Here is a 21,179-nt window from a genome sequence, read left to right as displayed (position 1 = left end):
TTGATGGTGTAACTAAAATATGATAGTATGAGGATCATCACTTTTATTTTTAAGTCTCTCCAAATTAAGTATCCACTTTATGTTTCAACTCATTAAAAAAGTTAGTTAAATTTAATTAAACTCCACCACAATTACTCACATTATTACTTTAAATCATTTATTAATATTAAAAATAATAAATTCTGTCAAATTTATAGTGAATATAAAAGCAAAACTAACATTTATCAAACGTATACTAAGATATGTTTGATCGACAAGCTTATAAAATTTTAAGGGAATTTGAGCTTTTGATATTAAATAATAAAAATCATAAGCTTTATTTGATAGTATATAAAAAGTAGAACTTATCAAATTATAGTACTTACTTAGTAAAAAATAAGCTCATCACAACTAGTTTATAGAAAAAAAAAATACTATTGGTGTCCCTTTTAGTCAAATTATATGTATAAACTTCAACTCCAACTACTTAACCTAAAATTCATAAAAAAAAACAATAAAGAAAGAAAATAATATATAACAAAAGCTAGAGATCACACCGCTTCTAGCCCCGAGTTGGAAAGTCTCATTGGCGGGTTTCAGAAAGCCTTCTTCCATGCGATGAGAACTCCAGCTCTAGCTTTAGCTTTAAAAATACGTTTCAACTTCCAAAATAAGCTTCGGTTACCATCTTCAACTATAAAATTGATCCTGCATGCTTTTTCTTTTTTGATTTCTTTTATGACCGATAAAAATGGATATAAGCTGCAACTTAAGTTCGTTTCGCCCAAACACACTCCTAAATTTTAACAAAAATTTCTAGAACACACATATGTGGGGATGAAGAAGTACTATTTAAATTTTTATGTTTGTATTAAGAATAAATTTTGAAGTATTAACTTTGATTTGAATTGTATGGGACCATTGTGGGTTTGAAGTGAAGGTTGTTCAGGTGTCGAGCTAAATTGGATTGCAAGATTGCAAGTTAATAAGTTGGGGTCATTCACTATTTTACTCACCCTACCTCCTCTACTTTGATTATTAGGGTAAAATCGCAAATCATTTTGTTGGGCGTTGTGTTACTTGTGTTCGAGAACATTAGATATATGCTTTACTCTAAACTTCCGAATTCGCAAATGATTTACGAAATTAATATAATGGCATTCGCAAATCTCGGGTCCAAATCTGTTAAATTCTCGTGTGTGTAACCTTGTATTTAAGCAAAACGTTCTTATTCATCAAGTAACATGTTTACCTTAATCGCGTGCAATTTTGATATTTCGAACATATAAAACTATATGCAATATTCAATATCATAATTGTTTAATTATATCATTAAAATTACCCACGTCATACATAAACAAATTACTATGCTAAGTGAATAAAATCAAGCAACATTAAAAAAAAATGCCCTTTACAAGCTTACAGTAACACATATCTAACCTTAACTAATACAGTACACAAAAAGTACAAACCTGACTCACTGTGTACAACAAAGTAGGGCGAGTAACGGTGCACAAGGCACACACCATTTGTACAAATGTATCTTCGACAAACGATAAAATAAAACGATGAGACGATCCATAATGTACTATACCGTTAGCAACAATATCAACTTAAAAATAATCTATTTGATACAACATTTATGCGGTTATATTCTCTTCTTTCATCTGTAGTAGAGTTGGTATTTCATTGTTTCTTAATTTGGTCTCTTTTCGTTTTGTAACTGTACCACTACCAGCGTTGTTGTTGTTGTTGTTATTGTAGCCTCGATGCCTAGATACTGGAATATCATGATTATGTTTCCCTTCATATGTTGTTACTACAGATTTCGGGTCTAAAGGAGCCCTTTCAACGTGCTTCCGAACATTGCATCCTGCAAACGTGCATTTATAGTAACTCCTGCACGTTTTAAAACTCCGTATTAGTGAATGAACCCACTTTGCTATCTAAAGTATTTCTATTTTCTATCAGATTTATGAATGGGCCAAAACAAGCAGTTATATTGTAATTGTCCAATATGGGTCAGGTCAAACATAGATATAAAGCACATAAATATATCAAATATAAACATAAGTATTTCAAACATAGATATAAGGCACAAAAGCTAAAAGTTGGAAAGACTAAAAGTTGGAAGGTTTTTCCTGTCTCGGGAGTAATCCAACCCCATACTCTAATGTACGCAGCTCATCCTGAAAGTTTTCAACTCCACCCTAGCCGAGTAGCCGTCACAAAATTTAATTTTATGAAAATATGAAAATTTTGACCAAATTTGACTTTAACCGACTTTGACCAACTCAAAGCTAACACAGTCAGACTTTGGCCCGACTTTTTAGCGTTGATCGAGGTTTTTGGGCATTTTTAGCGGAAACAAGACAGGTTAGTCCCAAAAGGCCAAAACTGACCCGTCGGCCAAGTTTTTTCAACAGTTTTAATAGTTATTAATTGGGCAATTCAAGTCTCAAATTGTGTCAACCGCATAATCAAGTCTATCAACCATTAAAAGTAGACAATTCCTGTTGACTAATATAGCTAATATGATACAACAAGAGGTTGTAAACGCCCGATTATGTAATAAGAGAACTCGTTATATTAAACTAGATATTGTAATTTTTACTCCACCTAGTTGATCAATTACCATTTGAGTACGTAAGATACTGGATTAATCAATGTAACATATTTGTGTTTCTTGGTTTTGCAATTCTTTTTTTTTTCTTTCTTGATAGCATAAAATCGACACATTCATTTTTACAAGAAGCGGTTACACTTGGACATGATGAAATCATAAAAGCAAACAAACAACATATAAAAAGTAACAGTTACCTTGGATTAGTATTTCCCTTCACCACTTTCTGCCCGTATTTTCGCCACTTGAATCCATCATCTAAAAGATCAACTTCACTTCTTGTCTGCACCACTATTTTCGGTTCAGAAACCGCCTTGTTGAATACATTCGAGTCCGCAGGCACAGGCACAGGCACAGGAGCAGATACGGGGCCCGCCACTGTATTCCTGCACTCCATGAGAAAATCACGTCAATCAATGTACAATGTACAGGTCATCAATTATAACATATATTCACGTATAATGCATAACTAATTGAGGTTAACACATTTCAAGAACCATGTTCAACAAATGAACCGGGAAAACATGCATTACCTTTTTAATTATTTCCTTTTTAGCATAAATAAAGAGAAATTAGATATTCTATTCAATCACTCTATATCTTAAAAGGAATGTCATTTTTAGGTTATAGTTTGTAACTTTTCACTAAAACTGTTAACACGCTTAGTGAAAACGAACCTATGGTATGCCTTAATAGTATAGTGAAACATACCAAACTTCTTTTTAAAAAACACACGCCTAATAATCTTTTGTGATTATATAATCAATACCTTCGTTTCGGATTAGGTTCGTCATCAGGCTCATTAATTCTTATTAACTGATTAGATCCTTGATCACCTCTCATCAATTGATTAGATCTTTGATCACGTGAATCTACACGTTCTTCCGCTACGCGTGTTTCCATTTGTGTAACATTCGGTTTGCTGACATCAGCATTCTCTTTGACTTGTTTCCCATTCCCATGCACAGGCGGCTCGTGATTATGTTGACCTTTATACACGATCTCACTTATACGACCATCAAGCGCTCGCCCGACCTTTTTCTTTACAGGGCAATTAGCGTGTGTGCATTTGTAGTAGCTTCGAGGATGCTCGCTCGCTTTGACCTGTTTTTGACCATATTTTCTCCAATTGTAACCATCGTTAGTATCGGTAGTTACAGAAACTAACGGTTGAGATTCACTAATATCCGATTGAGAAACGGAAAAATCATCTGGTGATCCAATCTGTGAATCCTCAAGATCAGATTTCGCATTAATTGCGTTAAATATTTGCGGTTCTTCCTTAGAAGCCACTATTGTAGAATTCGCATTTTCGGGTTGAACTTGATTGAAATAAGATTGAGATAATGCAGCCTGAGCTGTAACGTGAGCCAGTGCCTGCTGATGAGACATCCCAAATGGACTCTACACAAATTCAAAAAAAAAAAAAAAAAAAAAACTCACATTTTTATTCAAAAACAAAATCTTAAAACTCCATAAAAGTCAGCAAACAAAAGTCAAAACATATAAATTAACAATGCCATGTTACATATCTAAAAACAACCAAATGTCAAATTACAACCCATGTTATATAAACATCGAGTTGTAGCTCAACTGGTAGTGGTCTGCCCCTTTTGTCTCTTAGCGAGAGGTTAGGAGTTCGACTCCGCTGGGCTGCAACATTGCACTCAATGTTATCCCTGACATGAAGTATCCACCCAGGTCGCCTTCAGCAGGGAGGGGGTTTTTACCGTCCATGCCCTCGGATTGGTCTGGGTTTCCTCTAGGCAGGGCAGTAGTTGGGGCGGGTAATGCAACCACGGGAGATGAACGTGTGGGTGGTTTAGTCTCCAAACTGATGTTCAAATAAAAAACAGCTCATGTTATATAGTTTAATATGGTTCGACTTATTTCTTCAGCTAAACTTCATATTTAAGTCAAACTTCATTGAAATTAGCTCGTTTGACACTAAAAGTCAACAAAAAGAGTACTTATTCCTATCCAAAAACACAAAAGTACCAAACTTTTCCTAAAATATACACCCAACATAAAAATTAATCATACAATCATTCATTTCCTGATTCAAATAACAAGATTGTAAATACCCAATAAAAATACATACATAAACTGGTATAAGTGTGTATACATGTACATATTATTTATTATATTCAATGTATAAATAAAGAAAGAAAAGGAAATATATGAGCAAAATATACCTGAAGAGGGGAGAAAAAGCCAGGCGAATTAAGTAAATTAGATGGACTAAAAACAGATGGAAACAAAAACCCAGTTGGTGATTGTGCGATTACTAAATCCACCGGTCGATTTGCTTTAAATCCCCCTGATTTTTTTTCATGATTAATATTATTATTATTATTGTTATCACTATTAATTTCATAAAGAGGAGGTGGTGGGATTTGATGAGATGCAATCGGGGAATTCATAGCTCCGGCGAGAAGCTGAGAAAAAGACCGGCTATCAACATCCGGATAATGATCGGAAAAAAAATTAGAAACAAGTGTCATCGGTCCAGGACTAAAACCCGGTCCAGGTCCTGGTCCCGGTCCACCTGTAAATAGGGTTTCGAATGAAGATTGTGGTGGTAGTGTAATCATTGGTGGAACTCGCCGTTGTTGTGGCTGTTGTACGGAACCGCCGTTAATCTCGGCCATTTTTTATTTTTTATTTTTTTTCTGAATAAAAGTAGACGGTTTGTTTGGGTTTTGGTAAAAAGTGTTTTGGAAAATGATTTGGTGGGTTTTTATATATTTTTCTAAATAAAGATGATTTATCACAAATTTATGTTAAGGAGTAGTTTTATGTAGTAAACTGGAGACAACAACGTAAACTGGAGACAGGAGTTTACAGACTGTTGTGTGTCCCGAATCTCGATCTTATCTAGTTATGGCGGCTAACACTAGAATCACAATTTATGAACTACTTGACATAAATGGTCCTTTAACTTGTATTTGATTTCATTTAAACTCAAAAACAAGGTTTAAAATTTAGATTTACTACTTTACTCTAATTATAGTTTGTGGTTTTGATATACGTGTAGTCGGGTACTAATTAAAAGTTTATTAGTAATATATTAAGAGAATGGGTATGATGACAACAATATGGGTGCTGATTCGTACACCACCAAAATTATCCATACACCACTAAATATGCAACACAGTGTTGTACTGTACAACTCTCTAAAGCATATTTAATGGTGTATGGATAATTTTAAGTGGTGTACGAATCAGTCCCCCAACAATATTAGATTTCTTTAACTTGATTAAATCTCAACTACCATGTAGTGGTGAATTCGGACAATTAAATTTTTCTGGGACATTATTTTTTTAAATATGTTGAGTCGATAAAGCGGTCGAGGTAAAAAAATAAAGCGCTTTACAGCAGTTTTAAAGTGATAAAATAACACAAAGATATATGTTTTATAGCTTAAAAATCTATTTTTATACACACAAAAAAAAGAATAATGCAAACTGTAAAATTAATGAACTTAAAATTGAACTATTTATACAAGTATTTAAAATTAGTACTGCGACTCTACAAGTAGTTCTTTTGAAAAACTTGGGCTATTTGCTAAGTACTTAGCCCGTTTAAGTATGTAGGCCCATTTTTTCTACTCTAAAATCTTCAACACTCTCGTACTTTGTACTCATCTTCTTTAGCAACTGTCTTCATCTTCCTAAAACCTTCCTCTTCCTTATGTTGTCATCCATTAAATAAAATCAAGAACTTTATTTTTCTTTCTTCAACACTCGTTTATAAGACATTTCCATACCTAAATGGGGGCAATTATTTTCTAAGCAAGAAAGCAAGGCAACCCAAAATGAGTAAAAGTATACCATAAAGCTTGTTGGATTATCGGTGACATCTGACTCCGCTTATCCCTTCTTAGATCCGCCATTGCTACCATGTATGTGACGATCCGGAAATTTTCGACCAAATTTAAACCTTATCTTATTATGATTTCGACACGATGAGCAAAGTCTGTTAGGTTGAGTCTCAAAAATTTTGAACTGTTTCATATATTCAAATACCGTTAGACTATTCCCGACGATTCACGAACCACTATATATATATATATATATATATATATATATATATATATATATATATATATATATATATATATATATATATATATATTAATTTTTATAAATTAAAATATTATGTGAGTTAATTAATTATGTAAATAAAATAATATATGATATTATTATTAAAATAAATCTATATTTATATGTAAGGTATATTGAATATATATTTATATGGTTTCGAATTTATTTAGTAAACGATAATAGCAATCGTTTGTCAGTCGATAGATGTTAAGCAAACTAAATTCAAACTTATATGATTTTAAAATAAACGGTGATCCGAAAATGAGTTCTATAAATTATAGACTTATTAAAAATGTATTTATGAGCTGTTTGTTAAATTTTAGAATTTTTTATATTTTACTCAGAATTGAGAGGGACAGTTGATGTAATTTTTATTTAATAAATTAATAATCAAATTTTATACCATAATGACCAAAATAAATAAAACTATTTAATTTAAAAATATGAGATTTTTCTAAAGACTTTTTATTCGCCACTGAGTGAACAACGGGGAACGATATAACATTCCGTGAAAAACTGTCAGTAGAGTAATTCCAAATTATTCGGCTGCTTAACTATTTCTTTTGCAATTCACATGTTTAATTGAATGTTAGTTATTATATTACTGTTCATGCTTTATTGACTATCTATTCTATCTAAATATCTATTACAAATATATATACATTACATATCATATAGTACGGGACAGAGAGTGATAAGAAACCCATCACCACCTCACTCTCCTTCTTTCTTGAGATCAAACAACTTAAACCAACTTCATGTCCACCGGAAGCCCACTTTCGATCACCATCTAGAACAAACACCCCACAATATTCGAATTCCTTGCTATTTCCAATTCACTACCACTGCCATTTCTTGATTTTGTCGTGAATCATCACCTTTCCACGACCACCATAACCGGCCACCTTCAACCCATGGCCACCACAACCTCAGGCAATCACCATCACCATGAACCACCCGTCATCCCCACCATCATCATCAATTGAAACCTTGAAACCTTACAACCACCACCGGTTAACACCATGAAAACCCATCATCATCATCACCTCTTAAACCCCTCTTAACTATTCCATTTTTTTTCTTCTCTCTCTGTTTTCATATACCAGGAACAAACCATTACCAACTTGTTATGTGTTCAGGTTATATCGAACAACACACAGAAACAACCATCAATCACCTAGCTCCACCATGATCCAACTCACCACAACCCACATCAAACCCGTTGAACTACCTTATGTTTATAATTTTTTTCCTTTTCGTTCCTACTGTTGCTGCTATACGCAACCATCATCCTCGATCAACCATCATAAAATGCATGCTTCACTGTTTCTTCTTCTACTGTTACAACGAGATGGAGTTACAGCGAAAAATTGATGATGATGATGATGATGATGATGATGATGATGGTGAGACTGTGATGAAGATAGCGATAGTGGAATGAAGATTAAGATGATGATACATGAAATATTAAACGATGATGATGGTTACAAAGTAACGAGTTTAGAGATAAAGATGATTACGGTTTGGATGATGAATATGATGAGTAATAGTTTGGATGATGAAGATGATGAGTAATAGTTTGGATGATGATGATCGTGATCATAATGGATAATGATGATGATAGAACCTGATAGGATGATGGATGTATGAAAATGATGATGATGATAATGAATTTATGAATAACAGCTTCGTACGTGATAAAAGATTAAGCGTATGAGATATTACAAAAAGTAATCAACAGCTTGCTGGTTAGTGGTGCTTGTATTTAACCGAGAGGTCATGAGTTCGAACCTAGAATGGTGCAGTTATTCATTTTTTTTAAATAGCTTCACAAGTGGGTCAAGTCAGATTGGGCTTGTTAATTGGGCCGAGATCCATTTCCTAATTCTGTTAGGCCGAATGATAAAGAGTGATGGGTTATATAAATATAAATCAGAGTTTAATTAGAAAATCGAGGTAAGAGGAGTGGTTAAGGATATTATTGGGTTAGCGGGACGTCGCGGGTTCAATCCCGGGCTTGGGCATTTTTTTTAGTGCTACTTCTTTGAGGTAGTATTACTATTACCATTATTATTATTATTATTATTATTATTATTATTATTATTATTATTATTATTATTATTATTATTATTATTATTATTATTATTATTATTATTATTATTATTATTATTATTATTATTATTATTATTATTATTATTATTATTATGATTATTATTATTATTATTATTATTATTATTATTATTATTATTATTATTATTATTACACTAATATAAATATTGTACTATTATTATTATTATTATCATTAAAATGAGCATTAGGATTATTATTACTTCTATTATTATTATTAATATTATTATTAGTATTATCCTTAAAATTATCATTCTTGAAATTATTATTATTAAACAAAAGTATTTTTTATTAAAATTATCATTTTCATTTTCATTATAAGTATTATTATTTTTTATTATCATTACTAACATTATTATTATTATTATTATTACTATTATTTTTATCACTTTTATTATTATAATTATCATTATTAACATATAACATTTTTATCATTTTATTATTAGTCTTATCACTATTATTAAAAGTATTATCATTTTTATTATTACCATTACTATTAATATTTTTAAACGAACAAATGTTATCTATATAAAAATATATTATAAGTCAACTAATATTACATACTAATATGTTTTTAACTAATATATTACCATTTATATTAATAAAACTTTAATTAAATTATATATCATATATTTATTATAAGTATAATTATATTTAAAGATACTAATTTTAATAAATTATAAAATATAAGTAAACTTAGTTGATTAAATGGGATATGTGTTAATATATATGCAACTGATATAGGTTCGTGAATCCGAGGCCAATCTTGCATTGTTCAGTTCCGTCGTATGCATATTTTTACTACAAAATATCGTATCGTGAGTTCATTTGATTTCCTTTTACTCTTTACATTTTTTGGACTGAGAATACATGCGCTGTTTTCATAACTCCTTTATTAAATGCTTTTGAAATATATTTTGAACTGAGAATACATGAAATGCTTTTATAAATGTTTGACGCGATATGACACAAGCAAAACATTCCTCGAATGAATTATTATGCAGACAGAAGTTCTGTGGATTATTATTGAATTAGTTGGACGTTATAATTGCCACTAATTGTTGTGAATATTTTCCCCTGATTATTATTGCTTGGTAACCTAAGAATTAGAAACGGGTATGGCCCTAATTCACGCGAATCCTAAAGGTAGCTACCGGGGTTTTCACCCCCACCCAGAATGTTCACTAGACGAAAGAGCTAGTGGGCGTGGTGTTTAGTACTTCGAAGTTTATATATTATACAGACGAGATGTTCTGTTTTGGGGATATTATTGATGCGCATTATATGTTAAGGTTGAAATGTCCCGTTCTTATTGATTAAAAACGTTCCATATTAATTGATTTCGTTGCGAGGTTTTGACCTCTATATGAGACGTTTTTCAAAGACTGCATTCATTTTTAAAACAAACCATAACCTTTATTTCATAAATAAAGGTTTAAAAAGCTTTACGTAGATTATCAAATAATGATAATAAAAAATATCCTGTTTACACACGACCATTATATAATGGTTTACAATACAAATATGTTACATCGAATTCAGTTTCTTGAATGCAGTTTTTTTTACACAGTATCATACAAACATGGACTCCAAATCTTGTCCTTATTTTAGTATGCAGCAGCGGAAGCTCTTAGTATTCACCTGAGAATAAACATGCTTTAAACGTCAACAAAAATATTGGTGAGTTATAGGTTTAACCTATATATATCAAATTGTAACAATAGACCACAAGATTTCATATTTCAATATACATCCCATACATAGAGAAAAAAATCATTCATATGGTGAACACCTGGTAACCGACATTAACAAGATGCATATATAAGAATATCCCCATCATTCCGGGACACCCTTCGGATATGATATAAATTTCGAAGTACTAAAGCATCCGGTACTTTGGATGGGGTTTGTTAGGCCCAATAGATCTATCTTTAGGATTCGCGTCAATTAGGGTGTCTGTTCCCTAATTCTTAGATTACCAGACTTAATAAAAAGGGCATATTCGATTTCGATAATTCAACCATAGAATGTAGTTTCACGTACTTGTGTCTATTTTGTAAATCATTTATAAAACCTACATGTATTCTCATCCCAAAAATATTAGATTTTAAAAGTGGGACTATAACTCACTTTCACAGATTTTTACTTCGTCGAGAAGTAAGACTTGGCCACTGTTGATTCACGAACCTATAACAATATATACATATATATTAAAGTATGTTCAAAATATATTTACAACACTTTTAATATATTTTGATGTTTTAAGTTTATTAAGTCAGCTGTCCTCGTTAGTAACCTACAACTAGTTATCCACAGTTAGATGTACAGAAATAAATCGATAAATATTATCTTGAATCAATCCACGACCCAGTGTATACGTATCTCAGTATTGATCACAACTCAAACTATATATATTTTGGAATCAACCTCAACCCTGTATAGCTAACTCTAACATTCACATATAGAGTGTCTATGGTTGTTCCGAAATATATATAGATGTGTCGACATGATAGGTCGAAACATTGTATACGTGTCTATGGTATCTCAAGATTACATAATATACAATACAAGTTGATTAAGTTATGGTTGGAATAGATTTGTTACCAATTTTCACGTAGCTAAAATGAGAAAAATTATCCAATCTTGTTTTACCCATAACTTCTTCATTTTAAATCCGTTTTGAGTGAATCAAATTGCTATGGTTTCATATTGAACTCTATTTTATGAATCTAAACAGAAAAAGTATAGGTTTATAGTCGGAAAAATAAGTTACAAGTCGTTTTTGTAAAGGTAGTCATTTCAGTCGAAAGAACGACGTCTAGATGACCATTTTAGAAAACATACTTCCACTTTGAGTTTAACCATAATTTTTGGATATAGTTTCATGTTCATAATAAAAATCATTTTCTCAGAATAACAACTTTTAAATCAAAGTTTATCATAGTTTTTAATTAACTAACCCAAAACAGCCCGCGGTGTTACTACGACGGCGTAAATCCGGTTTTACGGTGTTTTTCGTGTTTTCAGGTTTTAAATCATTAAGTTAGCATATCATATAGATATAGAACATGTGTTTAGTTAATTTTAAAAGTCAAGTTAGAAGGATTAACTTTTGTTTGCGAACAAGTTTAGAATTAACTAAACTATGTTCTAGTGATTACGAGTTTAAACCTTCGAATAAGATAGTTTTATATATATGAATCGAATGATGTTATGAACATCATTACTACCTCAAGTTTAGTAGGTAAACCTACTGGAAGTGACAAGAAATGATCTAACTTTAAAGGATCTTGGATGGCTTGAAAGTTCTTGAAGTAGGATCATGACACAAAAACAAGTTCAAGTAAGATTTTTACTCGAATTAAGATAGTTTATAGTTATAGAAATTGAATCAAAGTTTGAATATGAATATTACCTTGAATAAGAAAGATAACCTACTGTATATAACAAAGGTTTCTTGATCTTAGATGATTACTTGGAATGGATTAGAAAGCTTGGAAGTAAATTAGTAAACTTGAAGAGATTTTTGAAGTGTTCTTGAAGTGTTCTTCCTATGATGATTATAGCTTGATTCTTGAAGTGATTTTTGATGAAGATGATGATTAACTACTGGAAAAATACGTTCATAATAGTGTGTGTGTGTGTTGAGAGAGAATTAGAAAGAGAATTGGAAGTGAAATGGAGTGAATGATGAGTGGTAATTGGTGAGTGGTGAGTGGGGATAAAAGGAGTTCTAGTTAGTTGACTAGCTCATGGTAGAAGTTAAAATTGATTAGTCATACATGACATAATCAAGAGTGGAATCCCATGCTAGTTCCTATTGGTATATACCCATAGTAAGTACGTTTTGAAGTTGTGTATAATACGGGTAAGAATACGACTAGAATTCTTGATGAAAGAAAAGAATGGGAAAGTAACTGTAACCATTTTCGTTAAGTATGAGTGTTTTGATATATGTCTTGAAGTCTTCCAAAAGTATTTTAATATATCTAAATACACTACATGTATATACATTTTAACTGAGTCGTTAAGTCATCGTTAGTCGTTACATGTAAGTGTTGTTTTGAAACCTTTAAGTTAACGATCTCAATTAATGTTGTTAACCCATTGTTTATTATATCTAATGAGATGTTAAATTATTATATTATCATGATATTATGATATATTAATATATCTTAATATGATATATATACATTTAAATATCGTTACAACGATAATCGTTACATATATGTCTCGTTTCGAAATCCCTAAGTTAGTAGTCTTGTTTATATGTATATAACTCATTGTTAATATACTTATGGAGATACTTACTTATCATAATCTCATGTTAACCATATGTATATCCATATATATATCGTCATGTCGTTTTTACAAGTTTTAACGTTCGTGAATCGCCGGTCAACTTGGGTGGTCAATTGTCTATATGAAACATATTTCAATTAATCAAGTCTTAACAAGTTTGATTGCTTAACATCTTGGAAACATTTAATAATGTAAATATCAATCTCAATTAATATATATATAAACATGGAAAAGTTCGGGTCACTACAGTACCTACCCGTTAAATAAATTTCGTCCCGAAATTTTAAGCTGTTGAAGGTGTTGACGAATCTTCTGGAAATAGATGCGGGTATTTCTTCTTCATCTGATCTTCACGCTCCCAGGTGAACTCGGGTCCTCTACGAGCATTCCATCAAACCTTAACAATTGGTATCTTGTTTTGCTTAAGTCTTTTAACCTCACGATCCATTATTTCGACGGGTTCTTCGATGAATTGGAGTTTTTCGTTGATTTGGATTTCATCTAACGGAATAGTGAGATCTTCTTTAGCAAAATATTTCTTCAAATTCGAGACGTGGAAAGTGTTATGTACAGCCGCAAGTTGTTGAGGTAACTCAAGTCGGTAAGCTACTGGTCCGACACGATCAATAATCTTGAATGGTCCAATATACCTTGGATTTAATTTCCCTCGTTTACCAAATCGAACAACGCCTTTCCAAAGTGCAACTTTAAGCATGACCATCTCTCCAATTTTAAATTCTATATCTTTTCTTTTAATGTCAGCGTAGCTCTTTTGTCGACTTTGGGCGGTTTTCAACCGTTGTTGAATTTGGATGATCTTCTTGCTAGTTTCTTGTATAATCTCCGGACCCGTAATCTGTCTATCCCCCACTTCACTCCAACAAATCGGAGACCTGCACTTTCTACCATAAAGTGCTTCAAACGGCGCCATCTCAATGCTTGAATGGTAGCTGTTGTTGTAGGAAAATTCTGCTAACGGTAGATGTCGATCCCAACTGTTTCCGAAATCAATAACACATGCTTGTAGCATGTCTTCAAGCGTTTGTATCGTCCGTTCGCTCTGCCCATCAGTTTGTGGATGATAGGCAGTACTCATGTCTAGACGAGTTCCTAATGCTTGCTGTAATGTCTGCCAGAATCTTGAAATAAATCTGCCATCCCTATCAGAGATAATAGAGATTGGTATTCCATGTCTGGAGACGACTTCCTTCAAATACAGTCGTGCTAACTTCTCCATCTTGTCATCTTCTCTTATTGGCAGGAAGTGTGCTGATTTGGTGAGACGATCAACTATTACCCAAATAGTATCAAAACCACTTGCAGTCCTTGGCAATTTAGTGATGAAATCCATGGTAAAGTTTTCCCATTTCCATTCCGGGATTTCGGGTTGTTGAAGTAGACCTGATGGTTTCTGATGCTCAGCTTTGACCTTAGAACACGTCAAACATTCTCCTACATATTTAGCAACATCGGTTTTCATACCCGGCCACCAAAAATGTTTCTTGAGATCCTTGTACATCTTCCCCGTTCCAGGATGTATTGAGTATCTGGTTTTATGAGCTTCTCTAAGTACCATTTCTCTCATATCTCCAAATTTTGGTACCCAAATCCTTTCAGCCCTATACCGGGTTCCATCTTCCCGAATATTAAGATGCTTCTCCGATCCTTTGGGTATTTCATCCTTTAAATTTCCCTCTTTTAAAACTCCTTGTTGTGCCTCCTTTATTTGAGTAGTAATGTTATTATGAATCATTATATTCATAGATTTTACTCGAATGGGTTCTCTGTCCTTCCTGCTCAAGGCATCGGCTACCACATTTGCCTTCCTCGGGTGGTAACGAATCTCAAAGTCGTAATCATTCAATAATTCAATCCACCTACGCTGCCTCATATTCAGTTGTTTCTGATTAAATATGTGTTGAAGACTTTTGTGGTCGGTATATATAATACTTTTGACCCCATATAAGTAGTGCCTCCAAGTCTTTAATGCAAAAACAACCGCCCCTAATTCTAAATCATGCGTCGTATAATTTTGTTCGTGAATCTTCAATTGTCTAGACGCATAAGCAATCACCTTCGTTCGTTGCATTAATACACAATCGAGACCTTGCTTTGATGCGTCACAATAAATCACAAAATCATCATTCCCTTCAGGCAATGACAATATAGGTGCCGTAGTTAGCTTTTTCTTCAATAACTGAAACGCTTTCTCTTGTTCATCATTCCATTCAAATTTCTTCCCTTTATGCGTTAATGCAGTCAAGGGTTTTGCTATTCTGGAAAAGTCTTGGATGAACCTTCTGTAGTAACCAGCTAGTCCTAAAAACTGGCGTATGTGTTTCGGAGTTTTCGAGGTTTCCCACTTTTCAACAGTTTCTATCTTTGCCGGATCCACCTTAATACCTTCTTTGTTCACTATGTGACCGAGGAATTGAACTTCTTCCAACCAAAATGCACACTTTGAAAACTTAGCGTACAATTCTTCCTTCCTCAATACTTCTAACACCTTTCTCAAATGTTCACCGTGTTCTTGGTCATTCTTTGAGTAAATAAGTATGTCATCAATGAAAACAATGACAAACTTGTCAAGGTATGGTCCACACACTCGGTTTATAAGGTCCATGAACATAGCTGGTGCATTAGTTAAACTAAACGGCATGACCATAAACTCGTAATGACCGTAACGTGTTCTGAAAGCAGTCTTTGGAATATCATCTTCTTTCACCCGCATTTGATGATACCCGGAACGTAAGTCAATCTTTGAATAAACAGACGAGCCTTGTAGTTGATCAAATAAGTCGTCGATTCTCGGTAGTGGGTAGCGGTTCTTGATGGTAAGTTTGTTCAACTCTCAGTAGTCGATACACAACCTGAATGTACCATCTTTCTTCTTCACAAACAAACCAGGAGCTTCCCACGGTGATGTACTTGGTCGAATGAAACCATGCTCTAAAAGTTCTTGTAATTGGCTTTGCAGTTCTTTCATCTTGCTGGGTGCGAGTCTGTAAGGAGCACGAGCTATTGGTGCAGCTCCTGGTACAAGATCTATTTGAAATTCAATGGATCGCTGTGGGGGTAATCCCTATAATTCTTTCGGAAATACATCGGGAAATTCTTTTGCAATGGGGACATCATTGATGCTCTTTTCTTCAGTTTGTACTTTCCCGACGTGTGCTAGAACAGCATAGCAACCTTTTCTTATTAGTTTTTGTGCCTTCAAATTACTAATAAGATGTAGCTTCGTGTTGCCCTTTTCTCCATACACCATTAAGGGTTTTCCTTTTTCTCGTATAATGCGAATTGCATTTTTGTAACAAACGATCTCTGCTTTCACTTCTTTCAACCAGTCCATACTGATTATCACATCAAAACTCCCTAACTCTACAGGTATCAAATCAATCTTAAATGTTTCGCTAACCAGTTTAATTTCTCGATTCCGACATATATTATCTGCTGAAATTAATTTACCATTTGCTAATTCAAGTAAAAAATTTACTATCCAAAGGCGTCAATGGACAACTTAATTTAGCACAAAAATCTCTACTCATATAGCTTCTATCCGCACCCGAATCAAATAAAACGTAAGCAAATTTATTGTCAATAAGAAACGTACCCGTAACAAGCTCTGGGTCTTCCTGTGCCTCTGCCGCATTAATATTGAAAACTCTTCCGCGGCCTTGTCCATTCGTGTTCTCCTGGTTCGGGCAATTTCTAATAATGTGGCTCGGTTTTCCACATTTATAACAAACTACATTGGCATAACTTGCTCCGACACTACTTGCTCCGCCATTACTCGTTCCGACACCATTTGTTCCTTTCGTTCTATTAACCCCTGGTCCGTAGACCTCACACTTCGCCGCGCTATGACCATTTCTTTTACACTTGTTGCAAAATTTGGTGCAGAACCCCGAGTGATACTTTTCACACCTTTGGCATAGTTGAAGGAAATGGCACCGACTACTCGTCGAAGTGTGAGGTCTACAGTTAGATGTACAGAAATAAATCGATAAATATTATCTTGAATCAATACACGACCCAGTGTATACGTATCTCAGTATTGATCACAACTCAAACTATATATATTTTGGAATCAACCTCAACCCTGTATAGCTAACTCCAACATTCACATATAGAGTGTCTATGGTTGTTCCGAAATATATATAGATGTGTCGACATGATAGGTCGAAACATTGTATGGTATCTCAAGATTACATAATATACAATACAAGTTGATTAAGTTATGGTTGGAATAGATTTGTTACCAATTTTCACGTAGCTAAAATGAGAAAAATTATCCAATCTTGTTTTACCCATAACTTCTTCATTTTAAATCCGTTTTGAGTGAATCAAATTGCTATGGTTTCATAATGAACTCTATTTTATGAATATAAATAGAAAAAGTATAGGTTTATAGTCGGAAAAATAATTTACAAGTCATTTTTGTAAAGGTAGTCATTTCAGTCGAAAGAACGACGTCTAGATGACCATTTTAGAAAACATACTTCCACTTTGAGTTTAACCATAATTTTTGGATATAGTTTCATGTTCATAATAAAAATCATTTTCTCAGAATAACAACTTTTAAATCAAAGTTTATCATAGTTTTTAATTAACTAACCCAAAACAGCCCGCGGTGTTACTACGACTGCGTAAATCCGGTTTTACGGTGTTTTTCGTGTTTCCAGGTTTTAAATCATTAAGTTAACATCTCATATAGATATAGAACATGTGTTTAGTTAATTTTAAAAGTCAAGTTAGAAGGATTAACTTTTGTTTGCGAACAAGTTTAGAATTAACTAAACTATGTTCTAGTGATTACGAGTTTAAACCTTCGAATAAGATAGTTTTATATATATGAATCGAATGATGTTATGAACATCATTACTACCTCAAGTTTAGTAGGTAAACCTACTGGAAGTGACAAGAAATGATCTAGCTTCAAAGGATCTTGGATGGCTTGAAAGTTCTTGAAGTAGGATCATGACACAAAAACAAGTTCAAGTAAGATTTTTACTCGAATTAAGATAGTTTATAGTTATAGAAATTGAATCAAAGTTTGAATATGAATATTACCTTGAATAAGAAAGATAACCTACTGTATATAACAAAGGTTTCTTGATCTTAGATGATTACTTGGAATGGATTAGAAAGCTTGGAAGTAAATAATAAACTTGAAGGGATTTTTGAAGTGTTCTTGAAGTGTTCTTCCTATGATGATTATAGATTGATTCTTGAAGTGATTTTTGATGAATATGATGATTAACTACTGGAAAAATACGTTTATAATAGTGTGTGTGTGTTGAGAGAGAATTAGAAAGAGAATTGGAAGTGAAATGGAGTGAATGATGATTGGTAATTGGTGAGTGGTGAGTGGGGTTAAAAGGAGTTCTAGTTAGTTGACTAGCTCATGGTAGAAGTTAAAATTGATTAGTCATACATGACATAATCAAGAGTGGAATCCCATGCTAGTTCTATTGGTATATACCCATAGTAAGTACGTTTTGAAGTTGTGTATAATACGGGTAAGAATACGACTAGAATTCTTGATGAAAGAAAAGAATGGGAAAGTAACTGTAACCATTTTCGTTAAGTATGAGTGTTTTGATATATGTCTTGAAGTCTTCCAAAAGTATTTTAATATATCTAAATACACTACATGTATATACATTTTAACTGAGTCGTTAAGTCATCGTTAGTCGTTACATGTAAGTGTTGTTTTGAAACCTTTAAGTTAACGATCTCAATTAATGTTGTTAACCCATTGTTTATTATATCTAATGAGATGTTAAATTATTATATTATCATGATATTATGATATATTAATATATCTTAATATGATATATATACATTTAAATGTCGTTACAACGATAATCGTTACATATATGTCTCGTTTCGAAATCCCTAAGTTAGTAGTCTTGTTTATATGTATATAACTCATTGTTAATATACTTATGGAGATACTTACTTATCATAATCTCATGTTAACCATATGTATATCCATATATATATCGTCATGTCGTTTTTACAAGTTTTAACGTACGTGAATCGCCGGTCAACTTGGGTGGTCAATTGTCTATATGAAACATATTTCAATTAATCAAGTCTTAACAAGTTTGATTGCTTAACATCTTGGAAACATTTAATCATGTAAATATCAATCTCAATTAATATATATATATATATATATATATATATATAAACATGGAAAAGTTCGGGTCACTACAAAGGTCGGTTACCATGTTAAGCAATGAAATCAAAGTGAATGTTATGTATCGAGAGAATGATTTTTATACACAGGTTATGTGTATTATTTTTGTGCACGAGATATGTGTACGGTTATTAAAAATCGCGAGGCAACCTACGGAGAAGAAAAGGATACGAACCTACTCTGCCAAGCATTATGAAAAATGGTTTAGTACACGGGATATGTGTACTGTATTTAAATCTTGATCAAAATGATGAATTTTATTGTTTTATGATAAACCTATGAACTCACCAACCTTTTGGTTGACACTTGAAAGCATGTTTATTCTCAGGTATGAAAGAAATCTTCCGCTGTGCATTTACTCATTTTAGAGATATTACTTGGAGTCATTCATGACATATTTCAAAAGACATTGCATTCGAGTTGTTGAGTTCATCAAGATTATTATTAAGTTAACTATAGTTAGATATATTATGAAATGGTATGCATGCCGTCAACTTTTGATGTAAAGAAAGTTTGTCTTTTAAAAACGAATGCAATGTTTGTAAAATGTATCATATAGAGGTCAAATACCTCGCGATGTAACCAACTGTAATGTATTCGTCCAGATGGATTAGGAAGGGTTGTTAAAGTTGGTATCAGAGTGGTGGTCTTAGCGAACCAGGTCTTACATTAGTGTGTCTAACTGATAGTTGTTTAGATGCATTAGTGAGTCTGGACTTCGACCGTGTCTGCATGTCCAAAGTTTTGCTTATCATTTTGTGTCGAAAATTACCTGCTTATCATTCTTAGAGAATCACTTGCTTATTATTCTTAGTCTAGACACATCTTACTGCATTGATTGCATGAATAGTGTATAGACAAAAATTCATATCTTAGCGTATTTGCTAATTCTATCTTAGCGTATCTGTTACTGTAAACTTTGCCTAGTATATTCCGTAAATTCCTCCGTAATCTACGAAATCTTTTGTTCTATATATATAGATAGATATTCTATATAATTAGAATACCACCCGATAGCCGAAAATCATTTCATATCGAAAATTATTTATTCAATCGTACCAAATGGAACTCGCCACTAGTTCAAGTCCCTCGGATTCCGATATGGAGTTTCACTCAAGCTCCGAAAGTAGTGTGATCGGAATGGATCAACCAATTAGCCATCATCTATTCTGGATGAATTGGGGATGGGTTCGTAGTCTACTAAATCATTGGAGACAAGAAGAAGGTGATCTCTTTCATCCACCACATTTCCCTCTTGGTGAAGAACCTGAAGCACTTACCGACGAACCTATCCGAAACACCATTTTCAGCCTCATTTCTAGAGTAGCTCGACACGATTATATTCTATCCACAATTCTAAACCTTATTCATCCGCTCATTCTGACCGACAATCATCCTGGAATAATGGAAGAAGTCAACGAGCTACGCGCTCGAGTAATCAATTTGGAGAATATGATGCAAAACTTACCAGCTTCAGCAACATCACCAACACCAACAGTACCACCAACATCAACACCAGTACCACCAACAACCCAAGTTTCAACATCACATGCCTCAACATCTCATTCTGTACCTCGAGTATAATCATCGTTCTACATGATTTTCTACATCAGTTATCTTCGTTTGACATGGCGATTATGTAATCTCTAGTGTTTTAGAGATTATATATTCTTTTTCTAATGGTAAATCAAATAAGTTTAATATCATATTGACTCATTCAATCCATGATTACATCTGACGAAAATATATATGTATATATGTTTTCATAGAGATTGTAATTAAAAATTCTTTTATACAAATTGTTAATGGTGAAAATATTTTAATGGGTAGGTAA

At 32.9% G+C, this 21,179-nt stretch overlaps 1 protein-coding gene across 1 annotated transcript; it reads right to left on the bottom strand.

The window, feature by feature from the left end:
* Nucleotides 1–1,375: 1,375 nt before the first annotated feature.
* LOC139891913 (probable WRKY transcription factor 4) lies at nt 1,376–5,427 on the bottom strand. The gene is made up of 4 exons (XM_071874943.1): nt 4,798–5,427; nt 3,372–4,006; nt 2,800–2,988; nt 1,376–1,878 (listed from the first exon to the last, which is right to left on the bottom strand). The coding sequence occupies exons 1-4, from the start codon at nt 5,251–5,253 to the stop codon at nt 1,620–1,622; spliced, it is 1,539 nt and encodes a 512-aa protein (XP_071731044.1). The 5' UTR covers nt 5,254–5,427; the 3' UTR covers nt 1,376–1,619.
* Between the last annotated feature and the right edge of the window lie 15,752 nt (nt 5,428–21,179).

Source organism: Rutidosis leptorrhynchoides, chromosome 2 (assembly GCF_046630445.1).
Source record: "Rutidosis leptorrhynchoides isolate AG116_Rl617_1_P2 chromosome 2, CSIRO_AGI_Rlap_v1, whole genome shotgun sequence".
NCBI lineage: Eukaryota > Viridiplantae > Streptophyta > Magnoliopsida > Asterales > Asteraceae > Rutidosis > Rutidosis leptorrhynchoides.
The sequence above is the reverse complement of the archived record's forward strand: the minus strand, read 5'-3'. Positions and strand labels throughout refer to the sequence as shown.

Excerpts from the sequence above, each read along its gene's own strand:
- LOC139891913 (XM_071874943.1), bottom strand. The coding sequence starts at position 5,253 with ATGGCCGAGATTAACGGCGGTTCCGTACAACAGCCACAACAACGGCGA. Across the intron at positions 2,989-3,371 it reads GAACCTAATCCGAAACGAAG|GAATACAGTGGCGGGCCCCG; the intron begins GTATTGATTATA and ends CATGGAGTGCAG. Across the intron at positions 1,879-2,799 it reads AAGGGAAATACTAATCCAAG|GAGTTACTATAAATGCACGT; the intron begins GTAACTGTTACT and ends TAAAACGTGCAG.